Genomic DNA, 24,614 nt, shown 5'->3' with positions numbered 1-24,614 from the left:
ATCCACAAAATTTGTGAACAATCAATTAGTGGAGATCAAATATGGCACATGGGAGTTTGCACATGCATGGTAATTATGTACAAATGAGTTTTAGAGTATTAACACTTGATTCAACTCAACTAATTCTTAATCACAACTAATTCTAAATTCAACAATGATCATTTAGGAAGACTCTAGTCCTTATTGTTGAAATATTTTCAATATATATATATATCAAGACACACACACACACACACAGATATATATATATCTGTGTGTCTGTGTGTGTGTGTGTGTGTCTTGAGAATGTTTTAAATGGAAGGTTTTAAAGAGCATTGAATGAAAGTTGTCCCACATTGAAAAGCGTGAAGATTTTGTTGGCATTTATAAGGTCCAACAAATTAAGCTATTAAATGAGCTATGCTAGGATACACCCTAATGCATGTTATAGTGGACGCGCGCGTGGCGTGGCGCCTTGATGGCGCACTTGGCACGAAGCATCGGAGCTCGGAGCGATCTGATCATGACCATTCATTTTGGACAGTCAAGATCGTTCGATCTAGTGGTTTGATCTAAACCATAGGATGCTTCTTAAGTAGATCCAATGGTTGGATCTACTAGACTGTTGATTAAATAATTAAGGATAATTATTTAATCTAACGGTTAGATTTAAGTATCAGTTGGATTAACGGTTTACAACAATTTAATAGCAATTTTATTTTGAAATTCAAAACAGCAGTTTTATTTGCAAAATTCAAAATCACAGTTTTATTTTGAAATTCGAAATTATCTGAGAATAGATAATTATGTATGACAATTCAATTCTCTTGAATATCTTTGTTTTAAATTCTTAAAATTAGCATTATCCTTCCTTTTTGGTCTCTAATTGGAATAGAAAATCTGAGGGCATTTTCGGGTTTTATTTTCATTTGTGCGGAATGCAGTTAAAACACAGAGGTTTCTGGGCTCCATTGTATCCTGGAGAAAAATTTGCTGTAAACCCTGTTGCATACCAATTCTGGTGGGGGCAAATATTTTCTTAAGGAAAATGACGTTGTAACACACCTTAGGAGCATTTTTTCCTTTTTGTATTTTTCTCTATTTATATAACAATTATATCATTACTCCATCAACTAATTGGGGAACATGTAATTTTTCTATCATTCTGTAGTATCCAAAATTGTGCTATTTGCTGCCTCCCTATTCAAAATATCTTTAACTACTTTCGTCTATGCTATTTTAAGCTTGAGAATAATTTATATAGGGACTTGACACAAATTAGGTCATTTATTCCCTCCTAATAGCATTAAGCTAGACTTCCTTTACCTCTTTATTCCATCAATTTAAATTAAATAACTTTCTTTCATTTGCACTAATAAGCAATTTACCTTTTATATATAATGTAGGTATCAAGGGTAAAATTATCATTTAGCTTTTTAAGTGATTTGAAACCATATATATATATATATATATATATATATCACATTATTGTAACGCTTATACAAGAAAATAGCTTATGAATACCACATAGCTTGTCATATGCATCATATATGATCTTTTAATTCTTTATTGATAAGTAATTGAAGAATGACATATATAAGAGGGATGAAGCAAATATAGTATTAAATAGTAACGGATTCTGCTGAGTTAAAACTGTGGATCCATGCTTTGTTAGAGATCGGTAAGTACACGTTGATGGAGAAAATATTTCTTATTGTTTGATTATGTTATATAGGCTTTACAAGAAAAGAGTTGTTACTAATCTAAAACACTTGAAAACACAAATACAAAATTCAAATATCTAATATTCAATTTTATCATTGGTTATTGATAAGATTGGAGATAAATTTTTTTTTATTTTTTAAAAGTTACTTTCGTATCTGATTTGATGATCTTTGGAAGTGAGTTCTTTTATGGAGAAAATACACTTTACCCACTGAACTATCCACCAATTTGCACTTTTAACCACAATGTTTAAAAAGTGACATTTTACCTCTCCAAACTTCCAAATTGTTGCAATTCGACCATTCTGCTTTTGTTTTCCCAAAATGCCCTCATTCCAAGTTTAAAAAAATTAAAAATTAAATATTAAGGGGTGACCGGTCTAGGGTGGCTTCGGCCCAACTGGGGTGGCCAGCCACCCCTTAATTTTTAATTTTTTTTTTTTTTTTTTAAATTTGGGATGGGGGCATTTTGGGGAAAAAAAAAAGAAGAAGTCAGAATAGTCGAATTGTAACAATTTGGAAGTTTGAAGGGGTAAAGTGTCACTTTTTAAACATTGGGATTAAAAGTGCAAATGAGTGAATAGTTCAGGAAGGGTAAAATGTATTTTTCCCTTCTTTTATTATGTATGGGTTGTGATCAATCTTCTATTGTTATGACTTATGTGCACGTGTGTATGTGGGTTTAGCATGATGTTTCTGAGGATTTATTTGCACAAAAAAATAAATAAATAAAATTGACAGCTAAAAAAATAAATTGATAGTTGGAAAAAGTTAAAAAAGATGAATATTTGAAAATATGAGTGTTGAGAATAATATTTTTAAAATAGTATGAAAAAGATAATAAAGAATCAATCAATAATGAATTATGCTCTTTGGATAGAAATTTTAGATAACCTTGTTAGAGATGCTCCTCCCTCCTACAAATTTCCACCATTAGTTCGTGGGTCATTATGAAATTGTACATTTATTCTTAAAAAATATAAAAATAAAAAATAAAAAAGGTACTAAGATTGCCAATCAACCCAGAGGAATGCTACAAGTCCCCATGATTAAAGTGTTCGAATTACCCTCAAATTAGAGGGGATGAGGCCAGCCAAGCCCTTGGGGGATTTGAATAATTACAATTTGGAGCGATTATTCTCATCTTTTGCATAGATAACGATAAAGAAGAAACTATTTCGAAATTATTTTAATTATAATCTTGATTTTACAGAATCTACTATAGTATAGAAAGATAATACAGAATCAATAGAAGTGTGTATTGAAAAATGAGTTGCTAAAATAATGAATTGTGCTCGTTGGATAGATATTTTAGATAACCTTATTGGAGATGCTCCTCCATCCGTACAAATTCCCACCATTTGTTCGTCGGGGTCATTATGAAATTATATATTTATCTCTTAAAAAAAAAAAAAGCACTAAGATTGCCAATCAACCCATGATTAAGGTGTTTGAATCACACTCAAATTCAATCAGATGGGTGTGATGAGGCCAGCAAAGCCCTCGGGAGATTTGAATTACAATTTCATCTTTTGTGTAGATAACATAAAGAAGAAAATATTTTAAAATTATTTCAATTATAAACCTAATTTTACAGAATCTACTGTCATGCTAAAAGTACCTTCTTTTTTTCTTTTTTTTCTTTTCATTTCTTTTCTGAGGCAAAAGGGCTTCTTATGTGTGCATGACCTACATCTCAACTAAATACAAACCGCCCATGGACATTCTACTCATTTTGCATGAGAACAACAACATAATATCATACATAAAAATATATAGCAGTCTTGGGAGAAATCACATTCAACTCTGAGCAGAAATACTAGGCAACATGGATAAATTTCTTCAAGTAAAAATCATTGATATTTTGCTAATGAGAGTTCTTGTAAAACACATCAAGTCAAAATATCAAATAAAATAAAGATGAAAATATTATATCTTTAATTCAAAATTGCAAATCAATCTCATGGACTTTTTCATTCTTCTATTCATTTTAACACAATACTCACCATCTACCATTGAACTCTCCACCCACCTCTGAGCTCCAAACACCAAAATTCTCGAAACTAACTAAGACAGTGGTTTCGATAGTTTTGTTGGTAAGTTTGTTTATGAGGTATTTTGTCAAGAGAAATAAAATTATTTAGTATAAAAAGTTATATCATTTTTTAGTGTTCCAAACTTAGGTGTTTGTTTCTTATTCGAAGGTGTAAAATACCCTGTTTACACCACAACACAACCTAACTGAAATTATTCTCTTTTCTCATCCTTAAATTATGTGGTTATGAATGAAGCTTTTATTCAGCCGAAAAAGAAGACTTTCAACTTCTTCTAAGATCAAGGAATTTACTTAAAAACAAAAAGATCATTCTAAAAGAAAACAGCCCACTCCCCATATATATACAAAAAATAAAAATAAAAAATAAAAAACACTGTAGAAATACATCAGAGAAACAACATAAATACAACTAAACACTAAAAAACAGCAGCAGCAGCGAAGGAGGGTGGTGGATCCACGATCCAAACTTAGGTGTTTGCTTCTTATTCGAAGGTGTAAAACACCTCGTCAACCTGATTGAAATTATTCTCTTTTCTCATCCTTGAATTATGTGAGATTACGAATGGAGCTGTTATTCTGCCGAAAAAGAAGACTTTCAACTTCTTTAGGATCAAGGAATTTACTAAAAAAAAAATTATTCCAAGAGAAAACAGCCCACTCCCCATATCTATACACAAAAAAAGCTGCGAAAATACATCACACAAACAACAAAAATACAACCAAACACCAAAAAAATAGCTACAGCAGCAAGGAGGGTGGTGGAGCCACCATCCAAACTTGGGTGATTGCTTCTTATTAATCGAAGGTATAAAACACCCCGTCAAGCTGATTGAAACTATTCTCTTTTCTCATCCTTGAATTATGTGATTAAGAATGGAACTGTTATTTTGCCGAAAAGGAAGACTTTCAACTTCTTCTAGGATCAAACAAAAAGATTATTCCAAGAGAAAACAGTCCACTCCCCATATCCATACATGCTTTCGTGATTTCCTATGTGCATAAATAAATAGCCAAAAATTGATGTTATAATAGGAAAAGAATAAAAGCAAAGAAAAATTGAGTATTAAAAAAATGAAAAAGAAAAAATTATTGAATGCTTAAAATATTCACAAATCTTCATCATCAAGAAGCTACGAAATCTCCCTAGAAACTCAAGAAAAGAAGGAAAGAAAACGACGATGCAGAATATATGGTTAGAGGGGGATGAAATCATTGGTCCATCAAATCCAGGCGTGACCCTTTCATCATCATCACCTTAAACTCCTCGAAATTAATCATTCCGTCTCCATTCCTATCGACGCCGCTGATCATCTTCCGGCACTCGGCCAGCGAGCAATCGTCGTTCAGGCTCTTCAAAACCTCGTGCAACTCCTCCGCCGATATCAACCCGTTCCCGTCGATGTCGTACACCGAGAACGCGTCCTTGATATTCTCCAACGCCTCGTCCGAATCCACGCCCTTGGTGTTCAGCTCCACGAACTCCTGGAGGTCGATGTGGCCGTCGCCGTCGGCGTCCACCTCTTTGATCATCTTGTCCAGCTCCTCCTCCGTCGCCGGGTGCCCCAGGCTGCCCAGGATGGATCCGAGCTCCGACGACGAGATCTTGCCGTCGCCATTGACGTCGAACCTCCTGAAGACCTGCTCCAGCTCCGCGACGATCTCGGCCTTGCAGTTCTGCGACTGCGAGCGCGACGGCATTGGGTTTGTGGTGATCATGGTCGATGCGAGGGAGGAACTGGAGGAGGAGTCGGATTTCTTTTTCCGGCGGCGGAAAACGGATTTCAAATTCATGATTTGGACGGAGAAGAGAAACTTTATGTGTTTGTTAGGAGAGAAAATAAAATGAGAGATGGGGAATTTGGGAAACCGGAAATGGAGGAAAGAGAAAGGTGAATCCTAATGAGAACGGTTAGTTGGTAACGGTATCATCTCATTTTGGAAAAAGTTGAAAAAAAAAAAAAAAAAAAATGTGAGTACGAAATTTAAAGAGAGAAGGCGCGTGAACAAACACGGGTTATTTGGGAGATTAGAGCCATATATATAATAGAAATATACATATTTGCTATAAAGTCATGCATTCCACCACGTTAATGACGCTACAAAATTTTTTTTTTTTTTTTTTTTTAATAAGTCCTTCTTTTCTTTCTTCAATGATTACTATTAAAGAAAAACTTCACAAAACTAAAACACACTTGAACTTCTACCGATTTTGAAAGCATTTTTGAAATTTAAAAGTTCTTAATTAAGGGTATTAAACTTTTAATTTTTTTTAATTATAATATTCTATTAAAATTTTCTGTTAAATCTTGTTAAAATTCTCAAAATACCTCTTTTTTTAAGTGTTTATTTTGTTTTTTTTTTTTTAATAAAAAAACATATATTTACAACATGTATGCAATTTCTTTTTTATAAAAAGAAGCAGGTGTATTTTGGAGACTTTGACAAAAATTAACAAAAAATTCTAATGAAATAGGATAATTTAAAGTTCGATACCCTTAATTGAGAGTTTTAAAACTTATAATAGTATCAAAACAAGTTGAAGTTCAAGGGTTTTTTTGAAGTTTCCTCTACTATTAATTTATAAAATATCATTATTTTAACAAACTTATATATATATATAATGAGCCAATTATATGGAACACGGACAAGTTTGTCACCCAAAATGTTGGCCACAATTCCTCTCCTCTTTCTTTTGTATTAGGGGAAATTACCTTTTACCCCTATGAATTATAACGCCTTGATACTTTTCTCCCATGAACTACCGTGACACACGACCCCCATGAACTACTATTTTATGCCCAAAACCTCCCTTCCGTTAGTCAAATGCCTATTTTGTCAGTCAAATGCGTTAACTTATACGGTACTTTACCCGTCACTTTGCCCCCATGAACTACAATTCATTATCACTTTGCCCTATGAACTACAACGCATTGTCATTTTCCTCCCATGAACTACAACACATAGTCACTTTGACCGTCTAATTTAACATCTTTGACTAACGGAAGGGGTCTTTGACTGAAGGAATGAGGATTTTTGGCATAAAATGGTAGTTCATAGGGCCAGGTGTCACAGTTGGTAGTTCATGAGAGTAAAGTGAAAATGCATTGCAGTTCATAAGGGCAAAAGGTAGTTTCCCCTTTATATTATCATGAAATCAATCACATAAACAATTTTCTCTTCTCAAAGTTGTGACAGATTAATTGCAGGTAAACGGTGCTACAAAACCAATTGGATACATTAACCTATTTTCTCATAGCTAGATTAGAGGTGAAAAAAGAACACAAATTAACGTTTATGAAAATATTAGGGTCTCATGACATATTTTTATGAGAAACATGTACGTTAAAATGCACAAGTCTATACGAGAAAATATTTGTTCTTGATGGTAATTGTTTATTTTTTGTGGACGATTACTTACCTCGAGTGCTACAACTTCCCGTGTGAGCCTCTTACGAAGTTACAGGCTCATTACCGTGTATTATACTCTAATATTAGAGAAAAATATAAAAAAGCCCCCAAACTATCAGCCGTTTTCAATTTAGCCCCCTAATATTCCAAAAGTGATAAAGTAATCCCCCAAACTACCAAACTTTTAAATTTTGGCCACTCCGTTAGTCAAAATCGTCAGTCTGGACGGAAACTGCAAAACGACGTCGTTTGGATGGGGTGAAGTTACTACAATGCCCTTGTATTTTTTATTTTTTTTTATTATTTTTTTTAAAGAATGAGCAAAACGGCGCCGTTTTGCTTAGGGTATAGATTAAAAGTGCATCTTTCAAACATATCTCCTGATCGTCTCCTTCACACACAACCCAGCCGCACGGTCCCGTCCCGTCTGCTCCGATCGTCACCTTCACACGCAGCCCAGCCGCACAGTCCTGTCTACTCTGCCATTTGTCTCCCTCACGTCTACCGCAAGGTCTCGTCTCCTCTGCCGATCGTCTCCCTCACGTCTACCGCACGATCCCATCTCTACTTCTCTGCCGATCGTCTCCCTCACTTCTCCCTCGTGCAACCGCACGATCCCGTCTCTACTTCTCTGCCGATCATCTCCCCCACACAGCTGGTCCCGTCGTCAACGATGGAGAAGTTCGCCGGCGAAGATGATGCGAGTGGCTGTGTACTGTCAGTGGGAAGTTCGCCGGCGAAGTCTACCTCTACGTGTACGAAATGCCTATGCGGAATTGAATCACGAGTGATGACATCTTGCATGTAGAAAAATCTTGGTAGAAGGTTTATTGGATGCGGTAAATACAAGGTGCGAATTTAGGTTTTAAAAATTAGGGGTTTTCGATTTCTTTCTTTCTATGTTTCTACTTTTCTCCGTTTGATTGAATTCTGTACAGTGATTGTTGGTTTGGATTTGTGGGTCTCTTCTAAGAGATGTGTTCCATGTTGTGTAGCCAATGTGTTTGATGTTTTTGATGATGACTACTTATGTTAGATGTTTTTCATTTGATTCTGTGATGAGAATAGAAGACTTAGGCCTCCAATAATATGAATTTGTTTGAGTAGGTAAGCTGCCAAAAAAAAAAAAAAAGATATTTGATGAACATATCATAATAGAGTACGTAGCATCTATTCAAAATTAAAGTACTTCTCGTACTAATTATTACTAGATATACGAATAAATTGAAAGAATTATTTTTGTTTTCTTTTCTTGAGAGAATGAAAGAATTTAATCATCACAGATCAATTTGCTCAAATATATTTTTTAGCATGAGATTATGTTATGTGGCTAAAGAGATAAGGCATTAGGTGCTTGAGATATTAGGCACGTACGTTGAGAATTAAAGTACTCTTAATGGGGGCTTAATTCAAATCTAGTAAAAGTCAAAAATATTATTGACATTTGTAAAGGTAGCATTGAAGATGATAAATTTACATGGAGATTTTGTCACACATGTTTGTCCATAATAATGAGACTATAGACAAAGACAAAGAGCTAGGGCAGGCTACACCCATCATAAAGGCACATATATTCAGTGACCTAGTAATCTAGATGTTGATTGTTTCAATAGAATGATCCAACGACCCTCTCTACTTACCAAAAACAAAAATGATCTCACCCTCCAATTTTGCCACGTGATTCTTTAATGTGTTGAATAAAGTTCAAGGTCAAAGTCCTAGCTAGCATTATTTTCAAATTTCTAACTAGCTTATCACTACCAAATAAGGCCGGCCTTGTTTGACGAAGTTTTTGGGTCTCTTCTATTGCATTCAGAATGTTTTCTTTCTTTTCAATGACAATACATCACCCATGTGTTTTTATCTTTTTAATGCTACAATCAAATAGTATAGAGTATTGGAAAATTGAAGGAAAACCATGTATATAGATGTAACTGTTTCCCACTCCAGAAATAGAAATAGTTTGAAAGCTCGGAAGGTCTCATTTTGTTGTTATATTTTTTCTTCTTTTCTTTTTGACTCTTTGAAATCAAATAACATTGAAGAATTACATTGTGAATTATATTACACTCTGTTTGTGAATTGGTTAGTAATTATCATTTATGAAATATGCAGAACGAAGGTAATCGTGGTTGTGATTATTTTATGTGGGTTGACGAAGAAGCTATACTCCCTATGTCACAGTTTGATGCCCAAATAGCTGATCAGAAGAAAGGTTTTGAAACTGAACTGGCAAAGTTGACGTTGCAGATTGCTGCTGAAAAGTGCAAAAATAATAACATTGAAAAAAACTTAAGGATGTCATTAGCCACTTGTTTGATCTTAGTTTTTTTGTTGTTGTCTTGTTTTGTTAATGATAGGGAGAAACGTCATTGCACTGTTAGTAGGGCAATGTTGCCATGAGAGGGAGAAACCTATGTAGTTTAAGGACTATTATTTAGTGGGTTGTATTAAAGTGCGAAACCTATGTGTTAGTAGGTATATGTTTGAGATGTTTCAGTTTCTTGATATGAAAATTTGATGAGTTTCAATTGTTTGTGCATTCACCTATTCCAACCAAATTGCATTGCTTGTGTTATATAAAGCAGTGTTTACACCTAGTCCTCGTGTAATTGGTGTTTTTCCTGTGCAATTGTAGTTAAGAGTTTGTTTATGATATAAGGAAATGATTTTGGGAAATTAAGTTCAATTTTCTATCACAAATTACAATGGTTTTATACACAAGGTAAATGTGTCTAAACATTAAACCATATATATATTACACATAAAAAATGAACAAATTGTAGCATTGACAAGGTAAATGTGTCTACCATTACCCATATACATATTACACATCCAAAACAACCAAATTGTAGCATTAACCATATACATATTTACACATCCACAATGATCAATTGTCTCTATAGTAATCCGTTTCCTTGGAGTCTAATATTTTTGTCAATTCAGCTTCTTCCTTTTTCTCTTGTTAGCCTCCATTACTGCAATTGTCTTCTTCACGATCTGTACAATAGTTTTACCTCTTCTTCCAGGCGTTGATGTACATACAGTAGTGCGCCCTAACTGTTGTTGAGAAGGCTGAGAAGATCCGCATAGTTGAGCAGACCTCCTGGTTGCGATGTTCCATGTTCCTGCGTCGAGGAATGTGGGCTCACATTAACCAACTATCAATTTCAAATGAATAAAAGCATAAGCACCCACATGCAATCAACTATCCTTTTTTCTACTGTCTAGAAAGTGAAGCTAGTTTGGATGACAACAGCTATTGTTTTTAACTGGCAATATTTCAATTGAAAAGGGAAAAAAAAAAATTAAGATCTAATTATCAAAATTGAAAAATCACATAAAACAATATAGGCTAAATCTGAAAATTTCCAACTAAATATCAAAGTCCCTATTACATAGAATCGTAATAATTACATCATCGGTAATCACATGCATAAATCACACAAACAGCCTCCTACCACATTAACCACCTAACTCTCTCAACATTTGGTAATAGACACTTGTCCTCCCTATCCCATCGCCCATTTTTCCCATCACAGATTTTAACCTATATATATATATTCAAATTAATCATTTTTTTTTTAGCTTTCATTATCTTCTTTCATACTCTTATTACAGTCTAAACAAAAAAATCCAACAAATCCACGTGTCAAATGAATCGATGGAGTAGTTTATCGATTCTTTTAAACATAATAATATCATTTAATTAACATCATTCTTCATGTTAAATTGAATTGTATAATAATTTAACAAAAGAAACACTTAGTGTATGAAGTACTCACATTAACACTAGCATTTCTTTGAGATTGTGCGGACTGTGTATGAGGAGGTCCATACAACCTTACGGTATTGACAGTACCCTGAAACTTTGTAACATTTCACAGTATTAAGTAATTGAAATAACATTTTATTGTGTCATCCAAAAGTAAAATACACCACAAGGAAATAATAGCATCGAAAGAGTTTGCTCACACTAGCATTGCCCTGAGACTGTGGTGTTTGATGTTGAGAAGGCCCATACAATCTGACTGTGTGGATTGTACCCTGAAACTGACCTATACCTCCACCCCTAGTCCTTGGTCCACTAATATGCTGTCTAGTAGGCCTTTCCCTTGTCCTTGGTCCACCTCTTTGCAGTCCAATAGGCCCTCCCCTAGTCCTCTGTATACCTCTTTGCAGTCCAGTAGGCCTCCCCTAGTCCTTGGTCCACCTATTTTCAGTACAGTAGACCTTTCTGGAGTAGGTTGAAACTGACCTCTACCTCTACCTCTACCCCTAGTACTCCCTCTACCTCTAAAAGATGCATCAGTATCTTGCGAAATCTACAAATATGATGTAAACTTGGTAAATCAAATATAATGAACTAATTGCAATGAGTAATGACATTTAAACAGTTTATGACTTACTGTTTCAGCATCAATGGTTGGTTAGGGAGTTGGGGTCTGACCATGTAAACTTCGCCCACTATCATCTTGTACCTATGATAATAAACTTTTCAAATATTAAAATAACACAATATATATAATGAACAGGAAAAAAAAAAAAAAAAAAACATGTAGTAACTCACCTCATGTTGTCTTGCACTATTGCTTCCTCTCCTGTAATTCACTGCCTCTGTTCTGTTCCGTGGACTTGTTCTGCTATTGTGTCCAATCCTTCTGCATTTGCAGCATCTCATCCTCACTCCACCCTTTCTCATACGGTATTGATTAACCTGCTCTTCTTGACCCCTTGTCCTTACTTTTCTGGGTCTCCTTGGTTGTATTCTACTTATGGGGGGGGGGGGGGTCCACTTGGTCATAGTCAGTCTTCACCCATTAGTCCTCTCCAAGTATTGGATACACAATGTCATCATAGGCTTTTTTATACATTTCAATAGTATACCAATCATCTGCATAATCATCGGGGTTTGCATTAAAAAACCAAATTGCAGACATTGCATGTGCACAAAGGATTCATGTCATGTCCCATTGTCTACAGCCACAAGTTTTCCTCAACAATTTCACAACATATTATTTATTATTGTGGGTTACTTCGTATAACCCAGCCCCAGCATATGTGCTGTAGCAATGCCCAGCAACCTGTCCAATTTCGTCCAATTTGGCAACAACCCTTGGACATAGCCTACCAGTCATCGTGCGGATGCCATCCCTCTTCGTTTGATATCTCTTCATCAACTTCTTCCTTATGAATTCCAGCATGGATATGATCGGCAGGTCACATGGATTCAGGATGTAAGCATTGAAGCACTCACAGAGGTTGTTGATAAGTAGATCACACCTCGGGAATGTATTGATCCAAGCCCTGGACCATAAGCTTGGGTCAACATTTGACAAGTAGTTGTATGCATCCTCGCTTATACGCTTCAATTCATCCATTTCCTTATGGAATTCAGCTTCAGTGTATACTGTAGCCGCAGCCTATAACTTGTCTTTCAATGCAAGACCACGATGACCTGTGCCTTTGTAGTTCGCATACAAATGCCTCACACAGAACCGATGGTCACCCCCAGGAAGCACCACGCCAAACGCTGGTTGCAGCCCCTACAACCACAATGCATAATACACAACACTTGGTTATCTTTTGATGAAAACAATGAAAAAGAAACAAGAAATAAACATAAAGAACTTATAATATAGTTACCTTTTGAAGATTAGAAATAAATGTCCATCCTTGTGCAGGGGGTGCCAAGGTCTGAGACCAAAGTCTCAAGAAACCATATCCAACTGTCTTCGGTTTCTGCCTCAACAACTACAAGAGCCACTGGGTACATGTTATTATTGTCATCCCTAGAAATGGCCGACAAAAGCTGTCCTTTATAAGTCCTCTTCAAAAAGCACCCATCCAACCCAATGATAGGCCTATAACCCCCTTGAAAACCTTTATTCATGGTAGCCAATGAGAAATACAACCTTTGGAAACATGCTAGATGGTCATGTAAAGGTCTATCAACCTTCATCATCACACAACTACCCCGATTTGTTTGTCTAATGGTTTCACAATAATCCCAAAGTTTATTGTATTGCAGCTTTACTTTGCCCTGAAGCATTTCCTTTGCAATTCTTCTAGCCCAATACAATTGTCAATTATTAACATCAACGCCCCACTTGTCTTTGACTTCCCCAAGAATTGCCTTCAACGGCATGTTAGACTGCACTCTAAACTTGTCAATAAATTTATCAACAATCCATCTAGATTTCACAGTCAAATTCATATGTTGTCTTGTACAAGTGTGTTTGTCTTGTATCGTTCTAATTTCAAATGACTCTTGATCCTTGCATTTACGACCGTAAACCCGATACCTACAACCTGGATCCCTGCATACGAAAATACATTTGGCTAGGTAATTTTTTTAAAACCTTATATCCTTCCCCTTCTTCAAGTTGTTCTCCCTAATTGCTTCTCTAAAGACTTTGATTGAGGGAAACATCTGCCCATTCCTCAACTGTGAATTCGACATGTCAGTTTGTTGAAACTTTGTTCGCCTAGTTACACATCTGGCAACAGATGAAACCTCATTCTCCTCGTCACTTATAGGAAGGGATACAAGAATATCACTTCGGGCCATGGCAGAGTTTGCATCATCATCATCAACCTCATCACCATAGCACTGACCCCTTCCGTTCTCATTTTTAGCTCCCCTTGCATTTGCATTTTGATTATCATCCTCCGCCGCCTCATCACTCTCCTCCTCCTCATCATTATCCTCATCCACATCCTCACCCTCATTACCCTCCCCATCACCCTCCTCATTACCCTCAACACCACCCTCCTCAACATTTCCTCCTGCCATGGATGGTCCAGGGAGGTTGTTATCTTCATCAAACAAGTTCGGTTCGAATACTTCTTCCCAATAAGGATCATCTCGATCAATCCTACTATTTTCACCATATTCACCATCATCATCATCATTATTGTCTTCATATTCATCATCATTAACTGCAGGCTCATCAAATGAAACAAGGTACAACTCAATAACCGGAACCCATTTATGTGCAGCAACCATTTCCAAGACATTATGATCTGATAAAATTAATTTCAAACCACCTTAAAAAGTACAACCAGGTTGTAAGTAACACATCAGATCCCTGACTTGTATCCATATTTTTTTACTATACCCTCAATCTCAAAAAATGACAACTTGTCCTCGTCATACGTCTCATCATGCACATCTACATCACCCCCCACATATGTGCACGTAAACCCCCTATTAATCTTATCATCGTAATGCACCTCAAACACAAGCTCTCGTATAGTCATCATAAACAATAAAAGAATTAAAGAAAATTAACAACTCAATAAAATAAAAAAATTCAAGCTTACGTAAATATCAACTAGTATTAAGTACAATTTAACTTTAACTAATTAATTAAAGTCACTTCATAGGAAAAATAAAAATAATAATTAACGTTAAATTGTACAATGCATGCAATCTAGAGCAAGGGAACATCTCGAAAACAAATCTAGACAATATATGGTCATTAATTATGTACACCCAATTATAAAGGCACATGCAACTCTATATGATCATATGAGTATTTTATATGACATTATTTTATATGGCCACGTCACCCATTGCAGATGGAGGTTGGAAATAGTGATGGGATGTAGCGTTACTCGACACTATAAATTAATTATCATGATTTTATATGTGAGATAAAAAAATAAATCAAGAATATATATTTACGTTACTATAGTAAAAATGAATAAAGTGCTATACATATTTTTTTCCAGGAGAAAATGCAGTTTACCCTCCTGAAGTTTCAGGAATTTTTCAATTTTAACCTCAAAGTTCAAAAATTGGCAATCTACCACCCTGAAGTTTCAAAAATTGACAATTTAAACCTTTTGTTTAATTTTTCCGTTAAATTGGATGAAATTTTTTTAAAAAAAGCCTGAGGGTAATGATGTAATTTCATAGATTTTCGTCTATTTTGACGGAAAAATTAAACGGTGGGTTTAAATTGCCAATTTTTGAAACTTCAGGGAGGTAGATTGCCAATTTTTGAACTTTGGGTTAAAATTAAAAAACTCCTGAAACTTCATAGGGGTAAACTGCATTTTTCCCTTTTTTCCAAGATAACTTTTTTTATGTTACAAAATGACCACACAATTTTGTAACTTTAACTGATTTTTTTTTCAATAAATGAATATGAAAGCTTCCCTGAAAAAAAAAAAAAAAAAAAAAAATTATCATTCTTGTCAACTTGACATTCTCAAACACTTGCAGCATACAAGTAGCAACAAAATATCACGAAAGTGAGACATATTCATATTTTTGTCATCTCCCATGCATGCATGATGCATATAATTAAGGAGAAATAAAATGAAAAGAAAAACGAAAAAGATAAAGATAAAGAAGAGAAGAAAATAGTAATATTTGAATATTCAAACTCTCACACCATAAGGGAGAAAACCGTATATATTTAGATATCCCTTTTGGAGCTAGTCAAGCATGGCCGGAGGATGCAACTAATTCGTCAACATCTGTGTTTTTTAATGACATTTTCACTTTCTTTTTAACTTATTTCAACATTGTTACGAAAGAGTGGTTCCGATCATTTTTTGTAAGAAAAAAATAAAAAAGCATTTTATGTCCGAATTTTACTGTTAGAACAACAACCAACCGACATCTAACGATTTTTTTCGTGCCAAAATATATACAACTTCTAAGGTTCTTTGTTAATGTCTATTTTCTATTGAAGTTCATTTAAGATTTTGCAAGCCAAAGATGTGTTTTTAAATAAAATTGTTGAAAGTTTCTCATTTGGGAGTGCATTTTAAATAAAATGGTGATCTGTAGCATAGAAAAATCAAAATTTGACACCCAAGCTGTAGGTTGAAAGAAGCAGGGTGGGTGCTCTACATTTGGACAATTTGATTTCTTTTTTGTTAATTTTCGGTCACCTTACGATGTCTTGCTTGTCATGGTTTCTTCAGATTTTTCTTTCTTTTCCTTTACAGCAGACAACAAAGGGGACCACAGGTGGCATGCATTACAACAAGGGGGACCACAGAAAAAAGGGAAAGCAGAATGCAAAAAAAACAAAGCATAGAGCCAACCCATCCAACAATAAGCAGACAACAAACCCATCCACCAATAACTTCAAATATTATACCAAAATAAAAAATACAAAACAACGGGTCTGCAGACAAGGAAAAAAATATACAAACAAAAATCTTCTAAACATAGGGACCCATATCACTTTCGGACACTATAAAGCAAATTTTCCTTCACACTAAATCAGAACATCAATACATCTACAAAATGACCGAAACCATTCTCCACAAACCCTAAAAAATAGGAACAACTCAATTGGGAAATTAGTGGGCTACCTTCAGTGGCCGACCGGCTGCGTGGGGGAGACGATCGGCAAAGAAATAGAGATGGGACCGTGCGGCTGTGCGAGGGAGACGTGAGGGAGACGATCGGCAGAGGAGACGGGACCATGCGGCAGATGTGAGGGAGATGAACGGCAGAGCAGACGGGACCGTGCGGCTGGGCTGCGTGTGAAGGAGACGATCGGGAGATATGTTTGAAAGAAGCACTTTTAATCTATACCCTAAGCAAAACGGCGCCGTTTTGCTCCTTCTTTAAAAAAAACAAAATAATAAAATAAAAATAAAAAAATACAAGGGCATTGTAGTAACTTCACCCCATCCAAACGACGGCGTTTTGCAGTTTCCGTCCAGACTGACGGTTTTGACTAATGGAGTGGCCAAAATGCAAAGTTTGGTAGTTTGGGGGGCTACTTTATCACTTTTGGAACATTAGGGGGCTAAATCGAAAACGGTTGGTAGTTTGTGGGGCTTTTTTATATTTTTCCCCTAATATTATTAGCCAAGGTTCTAAGCAAAAATCTTAATCTACACTTTAAAGCAGCTTATTTTATTATTTTCGTTGTTTCTTTCAAACGCAGCTAAAATATTCTCGGCCTTTTTATAAATTCACTCCAAAAAACCAATTTTTTGCTGGCATGGGTTTTCTGACGTCAGGTGGTCTGCCACGTCAGAAAACCTTCATGACGAGGCTTTTTTGACGTGTGTGGGGCGTTAACATTTTGGGTGTCAGAAACGGAAAATTTCTGACGTGTCAAAATTGGTGTGTCAGAAAAATTTTCTAACATGTCACTTTCTGACACGTCAAAAAATTTTCAAACGTGTCACTTTCTGACACGTCAAAAAATTTTCTAACGTGTCAAATTTTGACACGTCAGGAAATTTCCTGACGTGTCAAATTTGACACGTCAGTAATTTAAAAATTATTAAAAAATAATAATTTTTCTTTTCTTAAATTTTTTCTGGAATTTTTTTTTTCAATTAAAAAATTTATTAATTTAAATTATTTTTCAATTAAAATAATATATATATATATATATATATATATATATATAATTCTTTTTCACCACTACCGTCTACATTTCTATTCTCCATTTTCTCAGCTCTTCTTTTCTTTTGCTTCTCTTCTTCTTGTAGTCCTTTTCTTGTCAAAATCCACATACGACTTGCTTTAGATCTCCCAGCTCTCTCCCTGCTCTTCTTTTCTCCATTTTCTCACTCTCTGTCTCTCTCTTCTTTACTCAATTTTCAAAAACCCAAACCCAAACCCAAAAAAAGCTTCAAAAACTCAAATCAAAAAATCAACCTGAAAAATCAAAAACCCAAACGTCAAACCTAACAAATCTTCAAAAACCCAAAAAATCTTCTTGTCTTTTCTCTTCTTCTTCTTCTCTTCTCCCCATTTTTTTTTTTTTCCCTTTTTCTTCTTCTTCCTCGATCTTCTTTTTCTCCTTTTCTTCTTCCCTCTAGAGGAGCTGGCCGGCTACATGTGCAGAGAGAAGAGGATAGGGAGATTGAGAGAGGAGAGAGAGAGAGCCGAGTCTGGAAATAAAAGAAAAGGGACGAAAGAATTTGAATATATAATAGAATTATAAAGGGAAAAGAAGAGGGAAAGAAGATAGGGACAAAGAGGGAAAAAGTTGAAAATCCCGCTCTTTTTTTTTTTTTGTGACATGCCAACATTTAACACGTTAGAAATTTCTGACGTGCTAAAACTTGATATAAAAAATAAAAAAATAATAATAATAATAAAAGATGAAATATATATAATATATATAAAACCTGATAATATATATATATATATATTTGACGTGCTATTTTTAGCACGTCAGAAATCTGACATATAAAAAAATTAAAAAAATAATAATTAAAAAATAAAAAGATGAAATATATATAATATAAATAAACCTAATATAAAAAATTTATTTATTTATTTATTTATTTCTGATAGCACGTCAGAAACCTCTTACGTGCTATTTTTAGCACGTAAGGAATATGACATATTAAAAAAGAAAAAGAAAAAGATGAAATATATATAATACATATAAACCAGATATAAAAAATATATATATACATCTATTTATTTTTGACGTGCTATTTTTAGCACGTCAGGTATCCGACATATATATATATACAAAAGACATTGTCAAATAATGTATCTCATTCAGCTAATCTTGCAGGAAGTGTCAATGTAAAACTGTCGACTGTGTAAAGAAAGATGAAACCTGGATGCATGATTTTCTTCCTTTGTGAAAGATAGAAAATGAAATTCTTCTTGGTTGGCAGTGGGCTAGGCTCCCAATCTTCATTAATGAATATATATATATAATTAAATAAATATATCAGATTTCTGACGTGCTAAAAATAGCACGTCAGAAATTTCTAACATATAAAAAAATAAAAATAAAATAAAAAAAGAAGAAATATATATATAATATAAATAAACCTGATATTAAAAAAAAATTAAGAAATATTGACATGTCAAAATGACACTTCATTAAATTTTGACGTGTCTAACTTTAGCACATCAATAAATATTTAAATATTAATTTATTTATATAAAATTTTTAAAAATTAAATTAAATTTAAATTTCCTGACATGTCAAATATTGACACGTAAGGAAATCCTGAAGTGTTGAATGTAACACGTCAATAAATATTGACGTGTCATATTCAACATGTCAAAAAAAAAAGTATTGACGTGCCACTTTTGGCACGTCAATAATTACTGACGTGGCAAAATTTGGTTACTGTTTGCCATATCAATAACCATCCTGTTTTTTGTAGTGATATACTATTAAAAAAAATTCTCGTCATTTATTTATAAAACCCCAACCCTAGAGTAACAAACATCAGGAAATCTAATAGGATTTTTCTCATCGTTTTGATATAAAATGATGAGAACCATAAAATTCATGATGTTTATTCGTAGTCGTTTTGTTATTAAACGACAAAAACCCTAAAATTCTTAGCGTTTTCAAAAAACGTTAAATAATTACCTTTTACTCTCATGAACTATAACTTATTTATAAGTTGTCCCAATAAATTGACATTTGTCACACTCAACCACATTTTTTTTAGGAGAATCTTTTATATTTATTCTTTGAAAAAGAATCAAGAGCATAAAGCTCGTACATTAAAGAGTATAAAGCTCTGATAAATCATAGCTAAAGCTATGAGGTTACAACGTGTCAGAGCAGAAGATTCTCAGAAAGTTTTACAAACTGCAGCAAGTCAGTTTCCTACAATGGCTGTTCACTCAAACGTTTCAAGTCCAAGTGATAAAGTTGCATCTGTTTGTATTACTTGAAGTTACAATTGTTTATTTAATTTATTAGCTGTTATAATACCAAACGTTGCAGACGTTACATAGCTGTAGGGAATTTATTGTAACCCAATTTTCATTATAAAAAGGACAGCCTACTCTGATGGAAGTAAGGCAAAAGCATTATACAAACACATCCTTAGTAATTGTCTTCTATATGGTATCAGAGCATTTTTAGTGACCAACGTCTCTTTCCATGGCTTCATCTTCCACTATCAGTTCATCATCCTCACAATCTTCTTCCTCAACTCACAATCCCACCACCCATCTCACCATCCCTTCCTCTTTTCCCCACAAGCTCACTAAGGACAACTATCTCGTATGGAAGATAGCTATTTGTCCTTTCATCAAAAGCCAGGACCTTTATGGCTTCATTGACGGTTCGGTTGTCTGTCCTCCATAGACTGTTCCCTCTGAAGCTGACAATGACAGTACTGCCACTCAAAATCCTACCTGGCTGCAATGGCATATGCAGGATCAACTCCTGCTCAGTGTCTTAATTTCATCCCTCATGGAGAATATTATCACTCATGTTGTTAAATGTACAACATCGAGGGAATAGTGGCTGACTCTAGAGAAAATGTTTACCTCTAAATCTAGAGCTTGTACCATGCAGATTCACTATCAGTTGGCAACCCTAAAAAAGGGCAATTTGTCCATAGGTGATTATTTTCAGAAATTCACTAGCCTTGTTGATACTTTAGCAGCTGTTGAACAACTATTAAATGATTGTGATCTCATTTCATTTCTTTTGGCTGGCCTTGGCAGTGAATATGATGCTTTTGTAACTTCGGTTACCACACGCATTGACCCAATCTCTCTTGAAAAGTTATATAGTCGCCTACTTGCTCATGAAAACAGACTAGAGCATCAGAATCTTTCTCTTGATCTTACAAATGCAAGTGTCAATTTGGCTTCAAAAGGCCCATCTGCACGTGGACGTGGACGTAATCCACCCAACTGGCAACTTTGCTGGTCATGGCAATTCCTCATCCAGCCATTTTCAACACACTCGTGGCAGGGGTAGAGGTAGAAACAATCAATCTTTCTCGAAGACTTCGCGCCCCATTTGCCAAGTTTGTCAAAAGCCCAGTCATGTGGCATTAAACTGCTATCACCGCTTTGATAATGCATATCAAATTGAAGTTTCATCAAATATGCAGGCTTATCTTACTTCCTCCCACACTTCCTTCGATTCCAATTGGTACCCGGACTCAAGCGCCACACATCATTTGACTTCTGATATTGCTAATCTCAATGTTAAAGCAGATAATTACTCCGGAGCAAATCATATCAAAATTGGTAATGGGAGTGGCATTTCTATCAAACACATTAGGACTGCCCATCTCTCCACATCCAACTTTAATTTTCATATACTTGATGTTTTTCATGTTCCAAATATTTGCAAGAATCTTATTTCTGTCCATAAATTTACTCAAGACACTAACACATATTTTGAATTTCACCCATCTCATTTTCTTTTGAAGGATTGAGCTACGGGGAAGCGCTACTTCACGGCCCGAGTAACCAGGGCTTATATTCCATTTTCTCTGCTTCCAATAAAAGTCATCCTCCTTCTACTCTTGTGGGTGAGCGTGTTTCTGGATCTCAGTGGCATTCTCGGCTTGGGCATCTAGCCTTGAAGGTCGTCCGGCGCGTCTTGTCATCTTTTAATCTTCCTGTCTCTAGAAATAATGGATCCTATTCATGTTCTGCTTGTTTGGGATCCAAAAGCAAACAATTTGCTTTTCGTGTATCCACCACTCGTTCCAATTCTCCTCTTGAATTAATTTTTAGTGATGTATGGGGTCTAGCACCTGTTTGTTCAAAAAATGGATTCAAATATTATGTTTCATTTCTTGATGATTTTAGTCGTTATTCTTGGATTTATCCTATTGCTTGCAAAAGTGATGTCAATGCCATGTTTCTTAAATTGAACGTTTCTTTGACTCTAAAATCAAAGTTGTTCAATCTGATTAGGGTGGGGAGTATCGTTCATTACATAAATTACTCCAAAATCAAGGAATTGTTCCTCGTCTTTCATGCCCTCACACGCACCAACAAAATGATGAAATTGAACGTAAGCATCGACACATTGTCGAAACTGGTCTCACATTACTTTCTCATGCACATCTTCCCTCTCATTTTTGGGACGATGCCTTTATCATAGCATGTTATTTAATTAATCGCATGCCCACTTCTGTTCTTTAAAATAAATCCACATACGAAGTCCTTCTTAAAGCATCTTCTGACTATTCGTTTCTAGAAGTTTTTGGTTGTGCATGTTGGCCAAATTTGCGTCCTTACAATAAAAACAAATTTGAATCTCAGGCTCTCCCATGTGTGTTTCTCGGTTATAGTCCTCTTCATAAAGGGTATAAGTGTCTTCATGTACCCACCGGTCGTGTTTATATTTCTCGAAATGTTATTTTTAATGAGTCCAGTTTTCCTTTCGCTCTAACTTCTACGACTCCCACAATGCAAGAGACATCTCACCCTTCTCCTTTTATCTGTCCTCGCTTGATGGTTACTCAAATTGGCCCGTGCATAGTAGCAAAACAACCAGCTCAACCCACTCCCCTCACACCTGTAAGTACACATTCTTCTAGTCCCACACGTGGTCTCTTACACACCCATGAGCCATCTGCATCTCCGCATCTTCCAATACAAACATGTGACCCTCCTACATCTTCAACTCTTGACCCATTGCATTTAAACCTTTGTGCTAACTCACGTGATACATCTGTGAGTACCCATACTTTTGACCAAACCCATTCAGCCTTAACTTCAAACCAGCCACATGAAGCCTCAGATACAACCTCCCCTTCACCTGAATTTCATCCTTCCATTCATCCCATGTTAATTCGGTCAAAAAATCAAATCACAAAACCCAAGTCAATGATGGTACCATTCGCTATCCTATTCCACGAGCTTTTCTTGATGAGGTTGGTTCATCTACCATTAAACCTACGTGTTATGCTTCTGCCATTAAAGATGAAAATTGGTGCAAAACTATGAATGTCGAATTTGACGCCTTGCTCAAGAATCAGACTTGGAAATTGGTTCCTTCTTCTTCTGCTCAAAATATTTTTGGTTGTAAATGGGTTTTTCGAGTCAAGCACAAGGTTAATGGCACGATTGAATGCTACAAGGCAAGATTGGTTGCCAAGGGCTTTCATCAACAACCAAGTATTGACTATGGTGAAACGTAAAGCCCAATTGTTAAGCCTACCATGGTACATCTTGTACTCTCTATTGCCATTTCTATTGGTTGGTATGTTCACCACATAGAAACCCAAAATGCCTTTCTTCATGGACATTTATCTGACAAGGTGTACATGTCTTAACCACTCGGTTTTGTTCATCCTCAATACCCGAATTATGTGTGCCACGTTCAAAAAGCTCTCTATGGGTTAAAGCAAGCCCCTAGAGCTTGGTTTTCAAGACTTAGTACACGACTCCTTGCTCTTGGTTTCAAGGGGTCTCAATCAGATTCATCTTTGTTTTATTTATAAATCATCTGCTTTCACTATGTATATTTTAATATACGTTGATGATATCCTGATTACATGTTCCAAGCCATCTGCGATTAAGGATCTATTGGTTGAATTGCGCAAAGACTTTGTTGTCAAAGACCTTGGGAGTCTTAATTTTTTCTTGGGCATAGAGGTTGTTAAATGCACCCAGGGTATTATTTTGTCTCAACAAAGGTACATTTTGGATATTTTAAAGCGATCAAACATGCTTGAAGCCAAACCTGTTGGTTCTCCTATGGCTGCTTCTACTCACTTATCGGCCTTTGAAGGAGAGATTTTCAATGATCCCACTTTGTTTCGCAGTGCTGTGGGTGCTTTACAGTATTTATGTATTACCAGATTTGACATTTCATTTTCTGTCAATAAGATTTCTCAGTTTATGCATACGCCCACAGTCCTCCATTGGCAATCTGTTAAAAGGCTTTTTCGATATCTCAAGCAAACTCTTCATTTTGGGCTTCATCTTAAACCATCTAATAGCTTGTGCTTACAAGCATTTTGTAATGTTGATTGGGCTGGAAGTAGAGATGATAGACATTCTACTAACGGCTATTGCATTTTTCTTGATGATAATCTTATTTCTTGGAGTTGCAAGAAACAACCTACTATAGCTCGCTCAAGCACCGAAGCAGAGTATAAAGCTCTAGCTAACACTGCAACAGAAATAATCTGGCTTACTTCATTGTTCTTTGAACTTGGATTGATACTCTCCCAGCTTCCTATTCTTCGGTGTGATAACATTGGTGCCACTTATCTATCTTCCAATCCCATGTTTCATGCAAGGGCCAAACACTTTGAGATTGATTTTCATTTTGTTTGTGATATGGTACATTGCAAATCTCTTGATGTTCGTTTTCTTTCAAGCAAAGATCAGTTGGCGGATGTCTTTACCAAACCAATCTCTTCTTCTCGGTTTGCTTCTCTTCGTGACAAACTCAATGTTACTCCCATACCGTTTAGTTTGAGGGGGCCTGTCAGAGCACAAGATTCTCAGAAGGTTTTACACTCTGCAGCAAGTCAATTTCCTACAATGGCTGTTCACTCAAACATTTTAAGTCCAAGTGATAAAGTTGCATCTGTTTGTATTACTTGAAGTTACAATTGTTTATTTAATTTATTACTTGTTACAATACCAAACGTTGCAGACGTTACATAGTTGTAGGGAATTTATTGTAACCCAATTTTCATTATATAAATGATAGCCTACTCTGATGGAAGTAAGGCAAAAACATTATATAAACACA

The 24,614-nt window shown here is 35.4% G+C and overlaps 1 protein-coding gene and 1 pseudogene across 1 annotated transcript; both read right to left on the bottom strand.

Moving 5' to 3' along the window:
• Positions 1-4,799: 4,799 nt before the first annotated feature.
• LOC132179523 (putative calcium-binding protein CML25) lies at positions 4,800-5,705 on the bottom strand. Its single transcript, XM_059592258.2, has one exon. The coding sequence runs from the start codon at positions 5,548-5,550 to the stop codon at positions 4,969-4,971; it is 582 nt and encodes a 193-aa protein (XP_059448241.1). The 5' UTR covers positions 5,551-5,705; the 3' UTR covers positions 4,800-4,968.
• Positions 5,706-10,223: 4,518 nt separating this feature from the next.
• Positions 10,224-14,430, bottom strand: LOC148586401 (uncharacterized; annotated as a pseudogene).
• Between the last annotated feature and the right edge of the window lie 10,184 nt (positions 14,431-24,614).

Source organism: Corylus avellana, chromosome 4 (assembly GCF_965113065.1).
Source record: "Corylus avellana chromosome 4, dhCorAvel1.hap1.2, whole genome shotgun sequence".
In the NCBI taxonomy this organism is placed as follows: Eukaryota; Viridiplantae; Streptophyta; class Magnoliopsida; order Fagales; family Betulaceae; genus Corylus; species Corylus avellana.
The sequence above is the reverse complement of the archived record's forward strand: the minus strand, read 5'-3'. Positions and strand labels throughout refer to the sequence as shown.

Bases quoted from the DNA above. Each gene is read 5' to 3' on its own strand.
- LOC132179523 (XM_059592258.2), bottom strand. From the start codon at position 5,550: ATGAATTTGAAATCCGTTTTCCGCCGCCGGAAAAAGAAATCCGACTCC.